Source organism: Trachypithecus francoisi, unplaced genomic scaffold (genome assembly GCF_009764315.1).
Source record: "Trachypithecus francoisi isolate TF-2019V2 unplaced genomic scaffold, Tfra_2.0 Lachesis_group12, whole genome shotgun sequence".
NCBI lineage: Eukaryota > Metazoa > Chordata > Mammalia > Primates > Cercopithecidae > Trachypithecus > Trachypithecus francoisi.
In genome coordinates this window covers 81,850,037-81,873,917 of record NW_022681457.1, presented here as the reverse complement: position 1 = coordinate 81,873,917, position 23,881 = coordinate 81,850,037, and the positions used below count along the sequence as shown (strand labels likewise).

The 23,881-nt window shown below is 41.0% G+C and overlaps 1 protein-coding gene across 2 annotated transcripts; it reads left to right on the top strand.

Annotated features, from left to right (window-relative positions):
• YBX1 (Y-box binding protein 1) lies at window positions 1-20,317 on the top strand. Of its 2 annotated transcripts, XM_033226842.1 has the most exons (8): window positions 1-528; window positions 1,205-1,268; window positions 11,279-11,312; window positions 13,969-14,058; window positions 14,387-14,689; window positions 14,921-15,003; window positions 18,461-18,726; window positions 19,945-20,317. In XM_033226842.1, the coding sequence occupies exons 1-7, from the start codon at window positions 363-365 to the stop codon at window positions 18,693-18,695; spliced, it is 975 nt and encodes a 324-aa protein (XP_033082733.1). In that variant the 5' UTR covers window positions 1-362; the 3' UTR covers window positions 18,696-18,726; window positions 19,945-20,317. The 2 variants fall into 2 exon arrangements, with proteins under 2 accessions (XP_033082733.1, XP_033082734.1); XM_033226843.1 differs by lacking the exon at window positions 13,969-14,058.
• Window positions 20,318-23,881: the final 3,564 nt, after the last annotated feature.

The window sequence follows — 23,881 nt, the reverse complement described above, 5'->3', positions numbered from 1 at the left end:
TTCTAGTTCCGGTCTCTATGGCGGCCGGCGGAGGCAGGAACGGTTGTAGGTCGGCTGAATTAGCCGCCAAAGGGCCAATGAGAGTGGAGGACTGATAAAATGTTAGTCAATAGAAGCCAGGGACTGAGGTCAGGTGGGCAGATTGACAGTACCACTGGCCAGTGAACAACGGCTAGGGCGGGTCGATCGTAAGGCTTATCCCGCCTGTCCCGCCATTCTCGCTAGTTCGATCGGTAGCGGGAGCGGAGAGCGGACCCCAGAGAGCCCTGAGCAGCCCCACCGCCGCCGCCGGCCTACTTACCATCACACCCCGGGAGGAGCCGCAGCTGCCGCAGCCGGCCCCAGTCACCATCACCGCAACCATGAGCAGCGAGGCCGAGACCCAGCAGCCGCCCGCCGCCCCCCCCGCCGCCCCCGCCCTCAGCGCCGCCGACACCAAGCCCGGCACTACGGGCAGCGGCGCAGGGAGCGGTGGCCCGGGCGGCCTCACATCGGCGGCGCCTGCCGGCGGGGACAAGAAGGTCATCGGTGAGGACCGGACAGGGACGGGGGTGGGGCCCTCGGGCAGCCTGGCAGCGGAACCGTTAGCCGGGGTTGGGCGAGCTGGCGGGCGCGCGGCCGGTGGGGACCGACTCCGCGGCGCGCGGCCGCCCCTCCCCCCGCCCCCCCCCACTCGCTATTGCGGGGGCCCGCCCGGCAGGCGCGCGCGCACTGCTTCCCGCGCCCCCTGTGGACCCCGCGCGGCCGCGCGCCCCTCCTCCTGCGGCCGCGCGCCGCCGACCGCGTGTGCGACGGGGTCCCCTCCCCGCCGACCGGCCTTGTGCGCTCGGGGCCGTACGCCGTTGTTCGCGTCTCCCCCACCCAGCTCCCTTCCGCGTGTGCTCGGAGGGCGCGGCGCACCGCCTACGCAGGCCGGAGCGGCTTCCCCTTCCCTCACGTGCTCTCCGTCCGCGGCCTGCGAACACACCCATCCTGGGCCCGCGCCCCGGGCCTGCCCTGTAGCGCCCCGCGCTTCAGACTCACCCACGTGTGCGGCGGCGGCGGCGGCGTGGCCCCGGCGCGGACCCGCACCCGGGCGGTGGAGAGAAAGGGCTGTCAGGTGGCCACGGCGGGCAGCGTGCGAGGGACCGGATGCCGAAGCCAGGCGGGTTTGGAAAAGGATAGCTGGTAATCGTGGCTTGTTTTGCTTTGTTTTCTTTTCCAGCAACGAAGGTTTTGGGAACAGTAAAATGGTTCAATGTAAGGAACGGATATGGTTTCATCAACAGGTGAGCTGCCGGGCTCTGAAGCCTCCATCCCACCTTCTTGCTTGCTTCTTGCTGTGCCAATCCACAGCCCTCTTCTGAAAGGCGTTTACTACCTCTGGTGTATTAATGTGATTTTTTTGTTTGTTTTCCCTGACGACTGGAGGGATTTGGGTCTAGAGAATGCCTTTGTTTTGCAGCTAAATATTAATTTGAAGCTAACTTTAAGGGCTTCGTCACAGTACAAAGCAATTTAAAAGGCAAGCGGAGTGAATGAGCCATTCCTTAACAGGGTAAACGGGAAAGTACGGTCCAGTAGATTTTTATTCTTGTCATCCTTTTCTACTTTATTGAACTCGGTATTTGAGAATGTGATCCACTGACATCGGATATTTACGCCTTGTTAACATTTTGGGGGTAAGAGAATTTGACGTGTCAAGTATATGAGGTTTTGTCATCTTTACCGAGAGGTTGTGTTGCCTTTGTTTCACGTTTCATTTTAATACCTGAGATAAATTCTGTATTAGCACAGCTTTGACCAGAGAGAACTGTTTTTATTTGTCCATAAATAATATATCTGCAAGAAAATGGTTTTTTTCCTTCAGTTCTTATTTTTCATTCTTCCTTGTCCTAAAATCATGCTGATGAAGTCAATTTCTGTTAGATCCCTGGCTGTAGCTTATTAGAGTGGCCATAGTCACTAGTAACTTGACATTGTTCTTCCTGTTTGAAGGTAAAGCTGCAGACACGTCTTGAGGACTTACCCTTCGGGTTGTTTGTGGCGGTGGTGGTGGTAACGTGCAGTAGACGCACAATATTCCCTGGGCTTCCTTGTGAGCCGGGCATCATTTTCAAGATGGCTGCCAAGACTACTAGTGCAGTTACATGGGTGTAGAGCACTGGGTATGCCAGTAGCAATCTTGGCCTCACAGGTGTGGTACTTAAGTGCCATCTCAGCATTCTCTTGCTTGCTTACTGTAGAAGACCTAAGCAGATGATTAAAAGAACAACGTAGAATGGACAACAAATGGGCAAAATCAAGCTTAAGGACAGAATCATGGCCTGATGAAAAACTGTTCATTAATCAATCATAGAGTATTGTGGAAACACTCAAAGTAAGAGATAAGCATTTGATGATCTATTCTCTACTTTTGCAATTGTGGGAAAACAATTTTGTTTCTTCCAGAATCTTAGGATTTTCCAACTTGTTCTATACTGTTTGCCTTCCTGGCTGGCTGAAACTACGCTTTTCATTAATTTTTTGATAAAAGCGTACTAGCAAAGAAGAAAGGGAATGCTTACATATGATTGGTATACTGATAGCTTTTTAACTGATCTCTCAACTTATTAGTGTTTTAGTTTGAACAGTCTTACTGACTGTTCTTACTAGTCTAATCTTAAACCAGTGGTTTTCAAATTTAAGTGTGCTTACCTTGGAAGGGTGTGATTTAAGTGGTGTATTTCTTCTGAGCTTTGGATTCATTAGGTCTGGGTACATTTTTAACAGGAATGATAATGGTCTTCGGGCCATACCTTCAAAATCACTGCTTTTAACCCTTGACCCAATGTAATGGTAACTCTGGTGTGCAAATATGCATCCTTTTCAGCGGATAGGTCGCAGCTTTTGTATGTGTTTAAGAAGTTTTAGCACGTGCCTTGTTTCGCTGCATTTTTTTTTAAGTGGGCATAGGTTACGACATTTTTTGAAATCAATAGTTTTGTCCAAAATAAAAGTATTACCTTTACACTTTATAAGTGTTTAGTCCATGAGATACTATTCATTGAATATCTCTGTTCTGAATTGGAATCAACTCAATTGGTCATCCTCCAGGGCAAGTTATGAATTGGCTTTAATGGTCCTTTGTTTGGACTATCCTAACCTCAATTATTTTGTCAAATTAACTGGTTAAAATGTTCTTTATGCTTCTGAACTGATTGTTTTAATGATTCTGGGACTTTTTAATAAGATGCTGTAAAATCTGACTCCAATTAAATACAGGGAAGATTTGCTTTAATTAAGGAAAATGTATGTGTTAAATCAGTTTGGAAGCTAGCAGTTGGTTCTATATGTAGTTCCTGTAGTAGAACGAATGGACTTGGCTGGAGGCACCTGGCTCTTATGAGGGAGGGAGACAGACTGTTTTCTGTATAAAGGAGAGAGTGCAGTGTTTGGGATGACTATTATGATGACTTTTAATTGCCGTTTTTGGATACGCTGGATTATATATTCTAGGATTGTACGGTATTTTTATAATTACAACATTGTATGTAAATTTTCTGCCTTTAAAGACACAATTTCATTGTAAATGTGTTTATTCCAGCCTGAATTACCGCTTGATGAATTGTTACAACCTTGTTAGAATTAATTCATTAAACGGCTTCTCCCTGATTGGTTATATTGTGAAGAAGGTGCTAAGTAACACGAGCATAGAGCTTTTAAGAATAGTAGAAGTTTTGGCTTTATTTTGTTGACTGTGTAATCTAGATATTCTAAGAAATTCATTGAGTTATTCTTTTGTGAACTCTGTCTACAAAACATAATTGGAGAATGTGACTAGAGGGGTTTATTATGCTCCCCCTAGATTACCGTTGAATGTTATTAGTGGTTGAGAATTGATCCATATTCACCAAAGATTACCATGAATTGGCAACAGTTTATGATGACCAGAATAGGAATATTTTTCTGTTTCCAGAGTACTTAGAATGTCTGAATTAATAATTCTTTATGTTTTGAGGTGAAGAAAGAATTTGGAGCAAAGGTCACAAATTTGTGACCTTTCTAAGACTACTCCCAGATGCTTTGATTAGACAGCATAGTATTTTTTAAAGGAATTGGGATTAATTACTAACATTTATAATTCAGGAGATAACACCAAGTAATCCAGATTATTATATTTTTAAGATCTGAACTTTAGCTAGCTTTGGGGGCTGTATTTCCACATAGTAAAAACCACCTGCTGTATTGTCACCACATTTGGGGGGAGTATACTTTTTTTTTCTTTACAACAATCTGTCATGCTTAGTTGTCTTAGGTTGCTGACTTCGCTTCACGCCTGGCCTCTGTGTGTGCATTTGAGTTTATTACCCATGGTCTGGGAAGATGTAATAAACCAAGCCAGGGAAAGGTTTAGCTCTCTTTAGTCACGCCTATCAGGTTTAAGTCTCCCTTTGGAGTGGGGGCTGCCTTGTGGGGATTCCGTATGTACATAACTGATAGGTGACTTCCTTCACATGTTGGTGAAAATAGATACAGCTAACAAGTATTTATACTAGGGTCTATAGTAAGTGCTTAAAATGAGCCAATTCGCTTAATCTTTAAAAACCTTTGAGGTGTAGGTACTGTCACTCTGAGGCACAAAGAAGTTGTTACTTGCCCCCATAAGCATAGGTGATAAGTGGCAGGCAGGATTGGAACTGTGTTTTCACTCTGGAGTTAGTGTTCACCAACTGCTGTTATGCTGTCTCTGAAATAGACCCTAGTCTAGCCATTTTCAATTTGGTTGTTGTCCACATAGTTACAGATAATTTCTTAGGGTGATTATTTTTAGCCATTGAAAGACTCTTAAATGATCCAAGTATGTCACTGGGGCTCTTGTGTGCTGACTTGCTAGTTCCTGGATTTGAAAAGCTTTCTGCCTTTCACTATCTACTTTGTGAAGTTTGGGATTGTTAAAAGTTATAGTTTTAGCATGTAGGTCAGCTTTACAAATAAAAGGACTTGCTTAATTCCTGATACTGGGAGGCGAAGAATTGAAGGAGAGAACATTGCACCTTATCTCACTTAATCTTTATGTGGCCTGCAAGGTAAGAATGAATATTGCCTTTTTAAAGGGTGATTTTTTTTGGAGATGGAGTTTCGCTCTTGTTTCCCAGGCTGGAGTGCAATGGTGTGATCTCACTGCAAGCTCCAACTCCCGAGTTCAAGCAATTCTCCTGCCTCAGCCTCCCAAGTAGCTGGGATTACAGGCGCATGCCACCACACAGGCTAATCTTGTATTTTTAGTAGAGACAGGGTTTCTCCATGTTGGCCAGGCTGGTCTCAAACCACCCGCCTCGGCCTCACAAAGTGCTGGAATTACAGGTGTGAGCCTCTGAGCCAGGCCTCTCAAGGGTGCTTTTTTTTTTTTTTTTTTTTTTTTTTTAAAGGCGGCAGCGTAAAGTACTTAATGTGTGATGGTTGGTTGGTTGGTTGAGGTGAAATCTCTCTATGTTGCCCATACAGGTCTTGTACTCCTGGGCTCTGGGCTCTAGTGATCTTCCAGCTTCAGCCTACCAAATGTGTGGTTCTTAAAGTGTAAACCTTTGGAAGGATGTCATTACCGAAAATCTCTTGGGCTGTTAAAGTCACATTGATTTTAACTTGATCACGGTAGATCCATTGCTAAGCCATAGAAGTCATGGGTAGACGGTAACATAACTGACAAAATGTTTTGGCACTAGGGAAGGCTTAAAGACTTTTCTGCAGGTGCTACTAAGGGAGAGACGTCAAAGGTTCCAAACTGGAACCCTAAAGACAAACATCAATGACATGTATGCGGGCGACATTAAGAGAGATTTATATGCTGGTTAGATTAGCCATTGTTCTTAAGCTGGCAAGAAGTCATTGGTGTTCACCAAGTCACTGATACGTGTAGGTCCCACACCCTGTGTCTTCCCAAAGTAGAATCCTTTACTCTTGAAATCTAAGAGAACTAGTATACAGTTTGACTCGTAAACAACCTGAGTTTGAACCGCACAGGTCCACTTACACATATTTTTTTCATATATAAATATATTGGAAAAATGTTTGGAGATTTGCAACAACTTGAAAACTTCAGATGAGCCACATAGCCAAGAAGTATTCCCCCAAAATAACGAAAAGTTGAGTATGTTATGAATACCAAAAATATGTAGATACTAGTCTGTTTCATTATTTACTACCATAAAATGTACACAAATCCATTAGAAAGTTAACTTGGCCATTTGCAGTTGAGAAATGTAAACAAAGATTCAGGCAGTGTTAAATCATAACTGCACGACATTCACTGCTACCGCATTGAGCCCCTTAAAATGCCACGTGACACTAATCATCTTCACATGAACAGTTGTCTCTCCAGTAAATTGTGCGTCAGTAAAAAGAACTTGTAGAATTGAGGTATTGTGATTTAGTGCAATACTCTAAGTCTTGAATGACACCGTGGGACCCATGCAAAGTGGCACTAGTGAAGCTGAGAAAAGTCATGGCGTTGTAAGGAGAAGTTCAGTTGATTGATATGTGCTGTAGATGAGGTCAACAGCTGGAATTACCTTTCAGACAGATGTACACTTACTGTATTGATAAGTACATTACTGTACACGTATTTTCTCTTACAACTTTCTTAGCATTTTCTTTAGCTTTATTGCAAGAATATAGTATATAATACATATAAGATAGAAAATGCGTTAATGAATTTATGTTACCAGTAAGGCTTTCCAGTCATGAGTAAGCCATTAAATTTTGGAAGAGTCAAAAGTTATAGGCACATTTCAACTGTGCAGCAGGTTGGCACCTCAAACTTCCCTCCACCCTCATAGATATTGAGTTATTCAAGGATAGGCTGTATTACCTTCCTGTCCCCGTAGTCCTGGGACTGCACTTACTGAGTTTGCTACCTTCCAATCTTAGCCCTTGGAAACAAACATACAGTCTGTCCTAAGGCAGAATCACAGACAATATGTGGGAAAAAGTGAGTCTGTTGGGTGTGAAGGGAGTTTAATAGAGAAGAAATACAAAGATAAGTGGGGGTTATTATCTTACAGTCATCTGTAAGGCTTGGAAATTGGTATCTGGTTGCTTTAGGTTATGGAGCATATAGATGCTAAATCCTGGAGTTTTTATAACCATAGGATTGTAAATTGGTATATGCAGTTAGGTGAATTAAGGTGTTAGACTAACTTGGTCTGGTAATCTGCAACAAAGTAGTAGTGTAAGAGCATTTAGTTATGGATAAAGTTATGAATAATAAGTCTTATTTAAGGCAATACTATGGATTGGCAAAGAAGTTTTCTAAAACTTAGCTTTTTTTAATGTAGATATACAGCTAGGATAAAGATAGTTGTCTTTTAGGAGTGGGAGGGTGGTCAAACATGGTGAACATGCTGGAGTAGAGTCCTGGAGTTTAGATGGATTGGGCCATGAAAAGCAAATGCTGGAATTCCTAGTTCCTATGGCATGGAGAGTTATCAGGCAAGCTGTAATTGTCTTTTGAGTTATTAAAAAGTTTTCCAGGGAAGTTAAATTTTTTTGCCTTTGTTTTCTCATTTTGAGTTGCATTTTGTCTATTTTTAAGACCCTTACCAATCTGGATAGGCTGTACTATAAGAGTGATAGCAATTAGATTTTAATTTAAAAAGCTGAGTAGTATTAGTGAATATAAATGCCCAATACTAAAAAGAGTTGAGTCTCTACCTTAGTAATGTGAGTTATTGTTTAGTGTAGTTTTTCTCATTTTGCAGGTAAAGAAGCCAATGAGGCAGCATTCCTAGGTTACACAGCTGTTAATAGTTAAATCAAGACTAAAAGTCTAGTTAAATCAAGACTAAAAGTCTAGCAGGGTGTGGTGGTGCACACCTGTAATCCCAGCTACTCATGGCTGAAGTGCAAGAACTTGAACCCAGAAGGCGGAGGTTGCAGTGAGGCAAGATCGCCACTGCACTCCAGCCTGGACAACAAAGTGAGACCCCATATCAAAAAAAAAAAAAAATTGAATACTGTTATTTTTCTTCCTTTTTTTTTTTTTAAGTTCTGCAAAAGGGTTTAATAATGCAAATATCACATATTTCCATTTTTAACACCATATTTGTTTTCTATTTTCTTAACAGTAGAAAGTGATTAAAATTTTTTCCCCAGTATAATAATACAAATGGGAAATACTATAGTGATATACTAGCCCAATGAATAAGAGTCATCAGAAGCAAAATCTATTTTGTGGGTCCTATATTGTTACATATGTACAGGGTACCAGCACCAGAATCACATTTAAACTAATACTTTTTATTTCTAATTAAAAGAGAGCAATGCAGGGCACACCTGTGACCTGCAAGTCTAATTGGACATGTATATGTGTCAGACTGTGCAGATGCTCAAGAGGAATACAAAGAAATATTTTATCCAGATTTGGAGTTCAGGGCCTGATTGCCCCGGCGTAAGCCGGTAGGAACTTAAGAGCTTGTTCACACCTCTCATCTGTAGTCATAGTTTCTCTTTCTCCAAACCCTTTTCTCCCTAACTACTCTGTGCCATTTAGACTGGAAATTCTAACAGATAGCTTTTTCTTTCTGAATTATCTTTACTACTATATAATTCTTATTTTCAGAATATTCCTTATTTGTACATCTTGAAGACATTTCTTTATAGTAGATGGAGGAGCTAGAGCTTATATTCACTGCCAGAAAAGGGTCAGTTCCAGTGTTAATTTCCCAGCAAACACCTGAGAGAAAAACTGAACAGAAAAGAGTAGTGATAGCTGGCAGAGCAGTGACACCTGCACCCAGAAAGCTGCTCTGCAACTGTCTAATATTTGAGGCTCTCCTTTGTTATAACTGCTGATTTAAACTAGAGATTCTGGCTGGTTGCAGATTCAAAGCAGATCAATACATTTAAATCACTGGTTCAACAAATCACTTTTTTTTAATGGTATAATGTTTTTATTGCAATTGAGGACGTTTTCAGTAAATATCTTGAGCTTAAGAGCCTGGCTAAGTATTCCTTTTGGAGTACTCTTTTTACTGTCATGACATTGGTCAGTGAACTATGTTGGTTTCAGATATCTATCTATGTACCCACAAAACACCTCCCTATTTTTGCAGGAGTGACATTACCCTGTGTGTAATGCCAGCCTTGTACTTTCTCTGTTTAGAGACAGGGTCTTGCTCTGTTGCGCAGGGTGGAGTGCGGTGGCGTGATGATAGCTCACTGCACCCTCATTTCCTGGGCTTGAGGCCCGGCTAATTTTTTATTTTTTGTAGATACAGGATCTTGCCCCATAACTACTTATAATTCTTTTTATTGCAGGGTATGATGATACTGATATGTGGATACCTGTTGTAACTGCATTAGAAGGCAGAACAGTCAGTGCCACCACAAAATGGATTGATAAAGAAATGATGTATTACCCAGATACCATGAGTACCATTATCAATAATGAAAAATTCTCCACAGAAGCTGCATTTTTAGTGAATTTAATGCATATTAAAGCAGTACAGAAATACATACACAACTCAGATAACAATAAACAAATTTACTTTTTAGACCAAATCTTTATATAGCCTTCTAGCAACTGACACCCCCCACTTCTGTTAATGCAGATAGTGTTCCCAATCTTTGGAAAAATTTTTATTTTTTTATTATTTTGAGAGGGAGTCTCACTCTGTTGCCCAGGCTGGAGTGCAGCAGCTCACTGTAACCTCCGCTTCCTAGGTTCAAGCAATTCTCCTGCCTCACCCTCCAGAGTAGCTGGGACTACAGGCGCATGCAGCCACACCTGGCTAATTTTTTTGTAATTTTAGTAGAGACAGGGTTTCACGATGTTGGCCAGGCTGATCTTAAACTCCTGGCCTCAGGTGATCGTCTCACCTTGGCCTCCCAAAGTGCTGGGATTGCAGGCGTGAGCCCCTGCGCCCAGACTGCAAAAACTTTAAATACCCTGCCAGGGAAAGTATTGCCCCTGTTGAAAATCACTATTCTAGACTTTGCCTGCCTTTGCCTTTGTTACTCTACCAGTTTATTATTATATTTCCACTTAGAGCCTTAGAGTTTGAAATTGAGTCATATTGGAGAGCAGAACTAATAAATGATGGCTGTATTCTGTTTTTGTGGTGCTTGTGGAGCTATGGACAGATGGACATTAGGTACAGTCATCATTTTCCTAGGCAATCCTAATCATCTAGCTTGAAAGGTCAGTTTTCAGTCACTTGCCTTAAGTTGCTTTTACAGTTTACCTGTTCTGTTTTTTAAATTATCCTGTTCCCATCAATTAAAAATGTTCTTATAATAATCCAAGCCATAATTTACAGGTCAGATTTAAAGTTAACTTTATGTGGATCCTTTGGTGCGTATGTTGCCCCCTAGTTCATCAAGAAGCTAACAGTCATCCAGTTTGTCCAGTTCACTGTAACCTTTGTTCCCTTTGTCATTCAACACTAGAGCTACTGTTGAACTTTTTCTCACTCTGAACTGACGAAGTAAGGTGAGGCAGGTCACTACAGGCCTGGAAATCTGTTCCCTTCTCCAGTGGTGGTTCTTGCTCCTAGTATTACCACTTTAATCCCAGACTGCAGGCTAAAAAAGTGCGATTATTCTCTACTTCCCCCTCACTTCTGACTTCAGTTATCCACAAAGTCTTTCTCATTTTGCCTCAAAAAGAGATCTCAAATATCTTCTCATACATGGCTCTGTGGTCTAAACCTTCATCAGTCCTGGTGTGGGCTTGTGGAGTAGCTTTTACAACTGACTGGGCTTTTCCTACATTCAAACATACCTTATCACCCAAAGGCCACAGTTCACATTAGGTTTCACTCTTTGCCTTGTACAATCTATTGCTGGGGGAGGAGGTTCTACTCGTTTTTATGATCTCAAGGAAAGTTGGTAATAGGGGATGGTGAAAAGGAAGTGATTGAAGGATAAGGTGAGAGTGTAATTACTACTTCTGTTGATAATCATGCTCTAGAGCTAAGAGGAAGGTGTGCTAGAACAGTTAATGTTTAATAGGATAAGGAGGGGCAGAATATGTGTTGCTAGTCACTGCTACCCTCTTAATTATGACTCAGTAGGTCACACTTTAATTTCTTAGACTCTTTTTTTTTTTTTTTTTTGCCTATCTTACTGGTAATGAGGCTATAACTGTTTGCAACTGCTTAAGTCTTTAAAGCAGAGAGCATGGTGGCTTGTGTTTTTTTATTTTCGCCAAATTTCCTGGTAGCTAATTGGCAGCCAGAGAGTCTCTGGGAAAATTAATCTTTGACAACATGGGATGTATTTCATTTTCTAACATGTTCAACTTGGTTCTGTCTTGCAGGAATGACACCAAGGAAGATGTATTTGTACACCAGGTGAGTGCTTGTGTAGATATTTGCACTTCTGATTCAAGGATTGTGAGAAGAAAAGGTTAGATATGTTTTGACCTTTTGTTCCTTATAAAAGGTTAAGTCCAGCCACCAGTTTACTTACTACAGGAGTAGTAGCATGTTGAAATGTATACATTGAAATGTGTTAGAGTTGACTTAATTATCCTAGACATTTCAAATTGGAATTTTGTCAACAGCTGTGGCTTTCTTAAATGTTGAGTCAAACTCACTGCACTAACTATTTATACCTAATTTCAGATGAACAAATTACTCCGTGATTCTAAAGTTGAACAAATAATGTTGCTGCAAATACACAGAAACTTTGGCAAGAAGTTTTCAGAGGCTTTTAGGTCTACCTGTAGGGACAAATCTCCATAATCAAGGGTAAATAAGACAGACCTGCAAAACATAGTAATTGAAGTGAATACTTGAAAAGTAGCGTAAAGAGCCTTCTGCTTATTTTAAATCACTTTGAATGGGTATTGGGTTTTTTTGTTTAGTTTGTTTAGCCTTTGGAGAGTTTTGGCTGGCTTGGAAAATGAAAAAATTCTCACTAGTTTAAGGTTAAGTGAGGGGAAGTGTGACAAGGTTGGCAGCTACTCATTAAATAATTTTTTAGATTGGCTTCCAGTGTTTTGGAAAGAAAAAACTGTTAACACAGGATGAGTACTACACACTGAACTTTCTCCTCAAGTATCATTTAAGGAAAATGTTTGGACATTCAGGAATTAAGATTGTTAATGTAAACCACTGTCAAGTGTATGTTAATACCTCAAATTTAGGTATGTTGTAAGCTACATTGAATGTACTTATTCTCACAGATATAAAATGGGTAGGAAAAAATATGTTTGTGCTATCAGTTTTCTCCCTAAGACTTTTGAAATATTGTCAACTTTTGTATTAAAGCTAGAGACCATAACTACTTTTTTGTACTATAGTCCAGAAATCAAAAGACCTAAAGTCAATTTCCATACTCACATTTAGTTAAGATACTAGCTTGTATGGCAACATGTTTCATAGGAAGGGCTGTCATAGGTTGGTGTTTTGTAGCTCACTGAAGTGTCCTACACAGCATTCGATGGCAAGGAGGAAGCTGTATCAATTTCTAGTACATCCAAAACCCAATCAGGTAGTTCAGGGTCAAATGCAATTATGGAAACATTTAAATTCTAAATGTAAATAAATACAGGACTACTTCAGACAAATGTTATTTTAAAGCAAATGTTTTATAAAATTGGTATCCTTGTTTGGGTGAACACAGCTCACCTGTTCCTTACTCCCCTTCTGCATGTTCAAAAGAATATGTAGACTTAGGAACAAGAGACAGCAAAGTTTATCAGTCTTGTTGCCTGTTGGCAACCCTTAAGGGTTGGGGTTGGGGCAGGGGTTGGAGATGCTGATAAAAATAAAGAGTTGGGATTTTAATTATTCATACTTCTGCTATCCCCTATGACTGCAGGTAATTGATAGTTGGCTATATATGAAAGGTATGAAAACTATGTGACAGTTTAGATGACAGATGAGATCAATTATTTGACTCAACTCACCCGGTTGTACTGATTGACAAGGTGCCACCAATATGCTTTCATTTTTTTGGAAGTGGTTTCAACATGTAGTTGTTTCCTGGGACTTTGGCTGCTCAGGTCTTAGTGGTGTATCAGGAGACTGCAGTTCTGGGCAGCTTCACTTAATTGGCCTCAGATTCATTGGTTGTCCTGTCTCCTCTGCAGTGGAAATGCATGAGTGATCCTGTAATGAATATAGCTGGGATTTGGAGTGAACATGGGATTTGGAGACCCAATACCTGGGTTTAGAAAGTCTCCTTACTAACTGTGTGACCTTGGGCAAGTCACCTAACTTTAAAGCCTGTTACATTATCTGTAAAATGGGATTAACAATACTTTCACATGTCCTAGCTCATAATGAGATTGAATAGGTAGTAAGTGAAAGAATATTGCAAAAAAATGTCATAGAAACGTGAGATGTTACTCTTCCTCCTCCTAGCAGTCTGAGAAGTAGAAGCAACAAGTCTCTAATACAAGATTTATTGAATTCTGGAGAGGTGATAAGTAACAATTCCATGCAGTCAGATCATATAAAGAATGATATAGTTAATACACGTGAATTGCATTTCCACTGACGTATTATCAGATTGGAAGGGATTTTGGTTGACATTTGTAATTGAGTTTGAATTGGTAACACGGGCAAAGTTGGTTTGGTCAGCTTTGAAGCATGCAAAACCCAACTCGCCTGTCATCTAAACTGACCCGTGTGGGGCCACCTTCTACTATTAAGTGCAGTCTTTAGGGGATAGATGGATATCCTCATTTGTTCAAAATTACACTTAATACTTTTGCAAAAAGCAGTTTTTAAAATGTTGTGTCTGTTTTGAGTGTTAAATTACTTGTTTTAGTTTTGTAAATAGTGGTAAAATGCTGGGGCCTTGTATGATTGGAGTGTTTTTGTTGAAGTTGGGGATGGCGTGGTCCCTGCTTTCCTAAATTTATTGATGGTTTGGTCTTATTTAAAGCAAATCTTAAGTGTATATCCAAGCTAAAATAATATTGACTCTGGTACATTTTAAATGAAAAAGCACATTATTCTCCCCTGTTAATCTATTTTTGGAATGTGATATTACTAGACTGCCATAAAGAAGAATAACCCCAGGAAGTACCTTCGCAGTGTAGGAGATGGAGAGACTGTGGAGTTTGATGTTGTTGAAGGAGAAAAGGTGAGGATGCTTTTTGTGTAAAGGTTTGACTTCAGTATGGAAATATTTTGGAGGTCTCATCCGTTAGGATGGTGGCTCTAATGTGGATGGATGTGTTCAGGTGACCTCGTGAACACAGGTGCATCAAGCCTAATGTTTTGGCTGCAGTTAGAGGGCAATCTCTTCAGAACAGTGAGGAACTGATATTTAGTCATTTCTGTGCACCCCTGGCCACGCAGTTGCCCACCCCCCTTTTTGTTTTCCTTAACTTTGTTTTTTGCTTTGTTTGAAATTTGTTGAAAGTGTTCTGATTTCCTTTGTCACTATCAATATGTAATGGCTTTTGTAGGGTGCGGAGGCAGCAAATGTTACAGGTCCTGGTGGTGTTCCAGTTCAAGGCAGTAAATATGCAGCAGACCGTAACCATTATAGACGCTATCCACGTCGTAGGGGTCCTCCACGCAATTACCAGCAAAATTACCAGAATAGTGAGAGTGGGGAAAAGAACGAGGGATCGGAGAGTGCTCCCGAAGGCCAGGCCCAACAACGCCGGCCCTACCGCAGGCGAAGGTTCCCACCTTACTACATGCGGAGACCCTATGGGCGTCGACCACAGTATTCCAACCCTCCTGTGCAGGGAGAAGTGATGGAGGTAAGTTTCACCATCAGCAACAGCAATGTGATAAGTTCTGGTAGGACTGTTTAGAGCTGTTAATCATATGGAAAGCACCTTTGATTCCTGGTAAGAGCTAACAGGATTAATTCATAGTGTAGTCACAATTACTAGATGGTCTGATTTTTTGTTTGTTTTTTAACTCTGGATTTCCTGGTTAGGTTATTATGTTACTGACCCAGTAGCCTTGATTTCCATTGTCTTTTTCAGGGTGCTGACAACCAGGGTGCAGGAGAACAAGGTAGACCAGTGAGGCAGAATATGTATCGGGGATATAGACCACGATTCCGCAGGTATGGTCCACATAAACATGTTTCTATTAAAATTTCCTCAAACCTCTGTTAGGACTCAGCAATATCATGCCTCTCCCGCAGACTTTTTGACTCATTTTTCTGTTAACACTTCACATTTCCTTTCATCAGATGCCTAAGAGGTGAACCTGTTAAAAACAGCTCATATAGATGAGGTCAGCTTTATATGTAAATTTTTTTTTTAAAATGATGAGGGTATGGAATTTCAAATTTTCTGTCCTTGAACAGGTAAGATAATATTTTAAACCACATCTTTTAAACCTGCCTCCTTGGTAGGGAGAAAGGAAAGCATTAGGAGTATCTGAATTGTACCATGGCATTAGTGAAGAATCAGCAGTAAGTGTTACCACTTGAAATGGCATACATAATCTTCCACTAATTACTTCTCAGTTTAGGTATGTACCCCCCCTTTTTTTGGAGTTAGGGGATGTCAGCTCAAAGATGCAAAATGAAATTGCTCCACCAAGAAGTTACATTCTGGGAGAAAAAATCCGGTCTATCATTAGACAACTAATCTATCTACTTGAATGGGTATTAGAAATCTTAATAGATGTCATTATTAGAGTAATGGAGGAAAAATTCCGTGAGCCAAGCATATTTTAGTCTATGCTGTGGTATGCTTTGAGGCAGCGTTCCCAGTCCCACGGTGGTAGGATAGAATGGTGTAATCATTCTTTCTGTGAGGGTTTGCTATCGAAGTATTAAGTTTTCATAGGTGATCCCTAAAATCTGACAGGTACCTCTGAAGAATCAAACCAATACAGTAATAATGCATCTTAACTGATCACTTAAATCGCAACTTTTAAATCCCCAAATTTTTAACTGTCAAGTTTATTATTCTAGAAGTATCCAACATATCCAAAATATACTGTGAGTCTATGAGGGGGGGGTTCTGTATATAGGTTTTTAAATTTTACAAAAGTCGGAGCACTTAGTGTAGTTTTAGGAACTAGGGAATCTAGTTGAGGTTGTATTACGTATTTATCAGCACGTGTACCTTGAGAGTTTTGCAAGAGCAGCTGATGTCATCATATTTCTTGTGTTAAAATATTTCCTGTCCTGAGTTTTCAGTTAAAAGAGCTGGGATCCTAACTGATCACTACTAGAATTGAAGATCTCTGATTCAATTTTCTGCCAGGAGATTGTGTTAGCCGGATCCTGGATGTTGAAGATAGATGGGTTTTTATTTTTCAAGTAGTCTAAAATAGGCTCTCATGTATTAAGTCCATGGGTTCCAGCAGCAGAATCTTTGGTTTACCTTTTTGTTACACTGAAGAGCTTAAATGTTTTGCCAAACTAGTTTCATAGATGTCCTTAAAAATAGTGTAATTTTCTGTTTGTATTCAGTGCTTCAGTTCACTGTTGAGCAAATTGTCTTTATATTAACAAACAAGAAGCTTGAGGTTGACTTGTCTCTTAGAAAGGTATCTTTGTCCATTGTTACCCCTCCAGTGCAAGGGTTTTTGCCACTTGGTTTAAGTTAGACTTAATGTCTACGTGTTTCAATGCTTAGAAGACTCAATCCTGCCAGATAGTTGGCAGAAGTAACATATAATTGCTTTGAAGTTATCAGTGAATGCTAGACTTTCCAAACTGTGCAGGAATCTTTTGTTCAAATGAGAGTAAATGAAGCATGCTGCCCCTAATGCATGGAGTGGTGTGGCAAAATCCCGGCTGGCGTGGCTTCAAGAGCACATTGAGAGAAGTCTTAAGACAGAGTGTAGTACAAGTTTTGCTCAAAAGGAGACAGGTAGTAGGGGAAAATGGGGAGTGAAAACGGAAGTTTTTTTGTTGAGAAATAACATTTATAGGCTGAAATGCAATCGAGGATAACGGTTGATGGCAGGAAAGTGACTGCTGAAATGTTCTCTTTCTCAGAGAGGGTTGGGTTTTGCCCACAGGTGAAAATGTTGACCTGTTGTTAGAAACCTGATGTTTTCATGTATAAGAAACAAGAATACATGGGCACACATGTTTAATGGGAAGACATGGAAGCCTTTGTTTGCTCAATTGAGTCAAAAGAAGAGGAAGTTTGAAAAGTTTGGGGCAAAGAACCCTCTAGCAGAGAAAATAGAGATGGTAAATTTGTAAGTAATAGGATATAACAATCATAAATTAGAAGTGAGTTCACCCAACTTGGCTCTGTGTTTCTAGCCATTTGAGCATCAGGCTCAGATTGGGCAGAGAGTTGGATTTCTGTGGCATTGGTTTATCCAGACTTAGACCCTGGGGTAGGGATTGGTCATATGATTAATGGTGGACTTTATACTTGGATAAATAGGTGAGAAAAGGGGAAAATGAGGGGTTTTTAGAAATTGTGTTGTAGAGATGGAGTTGCACTGTGTTACTCAAGCAGTCTTGAACTCTTGCCCTCAAGTGATCCTCCCCAAGTGCTGGGATTACAGGTGTGAGCCACTGTGCCCAACCTTGGAGTGAGATGAACAGGTGATAGGATTGCTGTATTACAGGTCCTAGATGAAGAATGAGAAAACAATAAGGAATTAACTAGGAAAAATCAGAAGGTACATAATTGGAAAGCTGGGTGGTATAATTGAGAAAACCCAGGTAGAAAACAGCTGGACTGGGAGGTCGGTCTGAAAGCCCAGGTTATTAGAAGCTGTTACCCTCGAACCTTAATAATAGCTGCAATAAGAAAAAGATAGTAAATGGAGCAGAATCCAAAATAAGATGGAACCCCTACAGTTTTTAGAAGCTAGGAGAGTTGATTTAGAAGCCACAATAAGGTTAGAACAGTCACCACTGGAGGGTTACAAAGAAAAGTCGGAACAATTTTGTCGAAGATTCATCGTGAGTTCCAAAAGATGTGGGGAAAGAGTTTTAGAATGTACAAAGGTAAATGTGAATTTATTCCCATGATGACTGATAGATACTAAAGGCCTGGGGCTTTCTGGAGTGCTCAAAGTATGGGTGAAGGAAAGGCCAGGAATCCATCATTTCTGAGCACTGGGGGAAAGAAAATCCCAAAATTTAGTATCTTTATCTTGGTGATTAAAAGACTCAAGCACTTTTTGGGAGGCCAAGGAGGGAGGATAGCTTGAGCTCGGGGATTGAAGACCAGCCTGGGAAACATAGCAAGACATCTCTACTAAAAATCAGACATTAATGAGGCATGGGGGCTTGCCTGTAGTCCCAGCTACTCAGGAGTCTGAGATGGGAAGATCACTTGAGCCTGGGAGATAGAGGCCACAGTGAGCTGTCATCATGCCATGGCACTTTAGCCTGGGCAACAAAGCAAGACTCCCGTCCCGCCGACCCCCCCCCACAAAAAAAAATCTCCTTACACAAATTGCCTACAGACCACTTGATACAGAGAATGGGCCAGACATGGTGAGTTAATTGTGAACCAACTGGTAACACTGGTAGGTGTGTTGAAGAGAGAAGATTTTATCATTCTTAAATTTGACACCGTTCATTGCAGGGGCCCTCCTCGCCAAAGACAACCTAGAGAGGATGGCAATGAAGAAGATAAAGAAAATCAAGGAGATGAGACCCAAGGTCAGCAGCCACCTCAACGTCGGTACCGCCGCAACTTCAATTACCGACGCAGACGCCCAGAAAACCCTAAACCACAAGATGGCAAAGAGACAAAAGCAGCCGATCCACCAGCTGAGAATTCGTCCGCTCCCGAGGCTGAGCAGGGCGGGGCTGAGTAAATGCCGGCTTACCATCTCTACCATCATCCGGGTAAGCAAGCTTGGATGGCCATCATTGATGACAGTTGTGAGTGGTGACCATTTCATTTTATTAATACAAGAGGGGGAAAATCTCAGTTCCGTCAGATAAAGCCATGTTATTTATAATGTGTTCTGCCCTATTCTTTTTTTTTTTTTTTTGAGACGGAGTCTGGCTCTGTCGCCCAGGCTGGAGTGCCGTGGCCGGATCTCAGCTCACTGCAAGCTCCGCCTCCCAGGTTTACGCCATTCTCCTGCCTCCGCCTCCCAAGTAGCTGGGACTACAGGCGCCCGCCTCGTCGCCCGGCTAGTTTCTTTTTTTTTGTATTCTTTAGTAGAGACGGGGTTTCACCGTATTAGCCAGGATGGTCTCGATTTCCTGACCTCGTGATCCGCCCGTCTCGGCCTCCCAAAGTGCTGGGATTACAGGCTTGAGCCACTGCGCCCGGCCAAGTTCTGCCCTATTCTTAATTACCTAATATTTAATTTTAGGAATATTGAATATCAGAGTCATATTTGGCCACCCCTTAGCTAGTTCTCAATTGTGACACCGGAGACCTGTATTTTCATGAGTATTTTGAACTATTAGCGCTTTCTATTAACTTTTCTGAATGAATTTTATGATGTCACTAGTAAACGGAGAAAAGTTTTGCTAGCTGTATTCTGAGAAATAAGTTAATTACGTTATTATTTATGCATTATTTCAAACAAGAAGTGGGGTAGCTATTAGAATTAACCCACTGAAAGTGGCAACATCGATATAATCTTTTAATCATTTCTAATTGTTTTTTGTTGGTTTTTGTTGTTCCGGGAAAAAGATGAGAGTGTTTTTTGTCTAAAAACTCCTAGGAGAATGACTCATGGTTTATCATGGTGTATTTAAACTGCCTGTAGATTAATGGTAATAATTCTCTGGCAGACCACATGATACATTTATGTTCTTGTTACTTTAGCTTATCAGCTCACTTGTTTTTGTTACCCTTAATTCCAAAATTAAGGGATTCCTTTTCATTCAGCATTTTACATGATATCGAGAGGTATGTGGTTGTCGTTCCCTCCGAAATTAGCATTCAACTAGTAGTGCTCTTGGGTTTTTCCCCTTTGCTATTTGCTGGATGGCAAAAGATGTGTTAATGTCTCCCAATACACAAGTAATGTAAGCTAGAGCATGTACTACACTAAATGAAGATTCATGAATTCTACATGATCATCTTTATTTTTTTCTTTACAGTTTAGTCATCCAACAAGAAGAAATACGAAATTCCAGCAATAAGAAATGAACAAAAGATTGGAGCTGAAGACCTTAAGTGCTTGCTTTTTGCCCGTTGACCAGATAAATAGAACTATCTGCATTATCTATGCAGCATGGGGTTTTTATTATTTTTACCTAAAGACGTCTCTTTTTGGTAATAACAAACGTGTTTTTTAAAAAAGCCTGGTTTTTCTCAATACGCCTTTAAAGGTTTTTAAATTGTTTCATATCTGGTCAAGTTGAGATTTTTAAGAACTTCATTTTTAATTTGTAATAAAAGTTTACAACTTGATTTTTTCAAAAAAGTCAACAAACTGCAAGCACCTGTTAATAAAGGTCTTAAATAATTGTCTTTGTGTAAATTTGTCTAGTTTTGCTTAAGTTTATAAGTTCTTAGCTATTTATAGGACCCTCAGCTTGACCCAGTCTACAAATAGATGATGCTCACTGGCAATTCCCTCAGGTAAAATGTCTTTAAAATCCCTAATCCTTTAAGTGGCATGCCTGTGGGCCCATACTAAAATTTAGAAAATACATACTCTTGATAACCTGGCTATTTTTCATTGAAGGGTTTGCTCATTTGTAAGGAAGACTTGATAGTGTAGATTTTGTGTGGGTTCCTTTGGCTGTGAGGCAGTGTTTAAAAGGGCATTGCTCTAGCCTAGACCAACCAGACTGTCATCCTGCTCCACTTAGTTTTGTCACCTTCGGAGAATTTATTTCAGTGTGCCAGTTGAAGATGCCAACTTTTAAGTGTTAGGAGAACCTGTCACAGTGCCTGGTGTGGTCATCAAATACTGGTTCAGCTGCTTATGTCCTAGAGATGGAAACAAATAATATAAAACCCATGGGAAAACTGCTTAGGAACATGGAGGTTGGTGAACTTGTAATTATGTGGTTCTCAACACCTTATAGCCTAAGCCTAGTCTGGCTGTTCTTTTCTGTTTTTGAGACTTGAGTCGTGTTCTGTCACCAGGCTGGAGTGCAGTGGCGCGATCTCGGCTCACTGCAACCCCTGCCTCCGGGTTTAAGCGATTCTCCTGCCTCAGCCTCCTGAGTAGCTGGAACTGCAGGCGTGTGCCACCACGCCCAGCTAATTTTTGTATTTTTAGTAGAGATGGGGTTTCACTGTGTTAGCCAGGATGGTCTCAATCTCTTGACCTTGTGATCTGCCCGCCTTAGCCTCCCAAAGTACTGGGCGTGAGCCACGGCACCCGGACTCTGGCTGTTGTTTACTAAATGTTTGTTAGATGTTCTTTGGCTTGCTTTGTGAAATAGTCATGTAGTTGATAGTGACTGCTATCCAGAAACACTCCAGATCATCCTGGACAGCTTTCAGGGCCCACAAGAAATAGACGGGTCAGGAGTAGGCCAGAATGGCACGTCAGGAATCCTGCAGTGCTGTGGAAGTCATCTCCTGCTTGGGACTAACTCTTCACAGAGGATTTGAAAAGAGACTACTCAAAAATTTTTTTAACCCTACTTAGTGTAAGTATCTGTACTGCAAAAGTGAGTTTGTTAGCCCATTTCTTGCTGGTGTTTATGAAAATAATACCCAGTGTTTGGAAGAGTGCAATGGACCTGAGACTTAAAAACTGTTGGTAGCATCTAAACGGTTACTTACATGCACACAGTCCCTGACTTACAGTAGTTCAACTTAGGGGATTTAGTGGGGTTGCAGTTTCTACTGAATAAACATTGTTTTCATGGCATCACAGTTGAAAAATCATCAATGAAACCATCGTAAGTCGACTGCAGTGTTGCCAACATTAAATACAGTTTCAACTTAATGATTTTCTGACTTGTGGTTTATGGGAACATTGCCTCATGGTAAACTGAAGAGCATCTGTATTAGGATATCATGGAAATGGGAAGACCAACAGCTGACCAAATACCAATAATGTTAGAATGAGATTTTTGAAAACACGTTGAGGAGGACAGTTTTGGGGGAATACAATCTTGTGTGCTAGTGTTGGAAACAACTACGTACACGTTTTTAGATATTGTCTTGTGTTAAGTACTTTGAGTACTTAAGGGTTATTTGTAAGGAACTGCAGAGCCTGTACATCTCAAAAACTACCCAGAAAACTTGCAGCCAAGATCAAGGTTTTGAACCTGTTCTGCCAGTCAGATGCACCAACATGAGACCTGGAGACATTGCTAGGAAGCTATGCAAACTCATTTTGCTAGCGAGGGTGGTCGCTGTGCTTTGGTCATGCAACAGCAGGGATGATTTCCTCCTATCTGCCTCTTAGGTTTTTATATGCACTGAGCCTGGTTCCCCAGCTTTAGCAATTGTGAGATAACCGGTTTTGTTTGTTTTTTGTCTTCAGAAGAGAGGTGCCATTTGGAGCAGAGTGAACACAGGAGAGCAGGAAGTGAGGAAAAAAGCAAGTGTGTCATAGTTTCTGTTGAACGTTGCACTGGAAGACCTAGGGCAGTACAGTTAAAAAAAAAAAAAAAAGGATTTGGGAGAAATAATTGTCATGCATAGGTGATGCTAGCCACACAGAAAATCCAAAAGATCTTGCAGTCAAATTTGAGTGTTTATAATTGGCTAGTTGTGTTTCTGTATAGTAATGTCTAGAAAATAATGACACATTCTCATGATACTATCAAGGAAAAGTAGGAGTGAATTTATGGATCTTCATGGAAGGGAGTAGAACAATCAAACAACAATGGATTTTTTTTTCCTTGTTTATGGATATTAAGACTTGTCAGTTCATCCAGTGATTAAATGTATTTCACTTTTAAAGTCTTAGGGTTACTAGGCCGGGCGTGGTGGCTCACGCCTGTAATCCCAGCACTTTGGGAGGCAGAGGTGGGTGGATCACGAGGTCAAGAAATTGATACCATCCTGGCCTACATGGTGAAACTCCGTCTCTACTAAAAATAACAAAAATTAGCCAGGCGTGGTGGCAGGCACCTGTGGTCCCAGCTACTCAAGAGACTGAGGCAGGAGAATTGCTTGAACCCGAGAGGTGGAGGTTGCAGTGATCCTAGATTGCGCCCCTGCACTCCAGCCTGGTGACAGAGTGAGACTGTGTCTCAAAAAACTAATAATAATATAAATAAATAAATGAAGTGTTAGGGTTATTCTGGCGTGTCTTGGAAAGCAAACAGAAAGGGGCCTGAAGGGATGTTGAAGATTTAAAGATAAAAAGATGTGAAGTTATCTTGGGAATGGGAAAACAGATATGCTAGGGACATGCAGAATTGCCAGCAGGTGAAGAGTTAGAATTTAACTAGGGCTTTGCCAGGTGAATTCAACAAAAGAAGGAAAGAGCAAAGGTATTGAGTGTGTATACAAACCTGTATGGTATAGCCTATTGCTCCTAGGCTGCAAACCTGTACAGCATGTAACTGTTGAATACAGGCAATTATAACACAGTGGTAAATATTTGTGTGTCTAAGCATAGAAGAGGTACAGAAGGCTAGACATGGTACCTCATGCCTATAATCCCAGCATCTTGGGAGACCAGGAATTTGAGACCAACCTGGGTAAAATAGGAAGACCCCATCTCTACAAAAGTTTCAAAATTAGCCAGATATAGTGGCACATGCCTGTAGTCCCAGCTACTTGGAAGGCTTGAGCCCAGGAGTACAAGGCTTGAGCCCGGGAGTACAAGGCTGCAGAGCCGTGATTGTACCACTGCATTCCATCCAACCTGGGCAACAAAGCAAGATTCTTTAAAAAAAAAAAAAGAAAATGAAAAATGAGAAAAGGTAGAGGAAAAAGGCCATATAAATGATTTTCTTTTGAAAAAGGGACACCTGTACAGGGTACTTAACCATAAGTTGAACTTGCAAGACTAAAAGTTACTCTGGGTGATTGGTGAGTAAACATGGAGGGCTAGGACATGACTGTACACTTATGCTGCAAAAAAAAAAAAAAAAAAATTATAAATTATAAATT

Excerpts from the sequence above, each read along its gene's own strand:
- YBX1 (XM_033226842.1), top strand. The coding sequence starts at position 363 with ATGAGCAGCGAGGCCGAGACCCAGCAGCCGCCCGCCGCCCCCCCCGCC. Across the intron at positions 11,313-13,968 it reads AAGATGTATTTGTACACCAG|ACTGCCATAAAGAAGAATAA; the intron begins GTGAGTGCTTGT and ends TGATATTACTAG. Across the intron at positions 15,004-18,460 it reads TATAGACCACGATTCCGCAG|GGGCCCTCCTCGCCAAAGAC; the intron begins GTATGGTCCACA and ends CGTTCATTGCAG.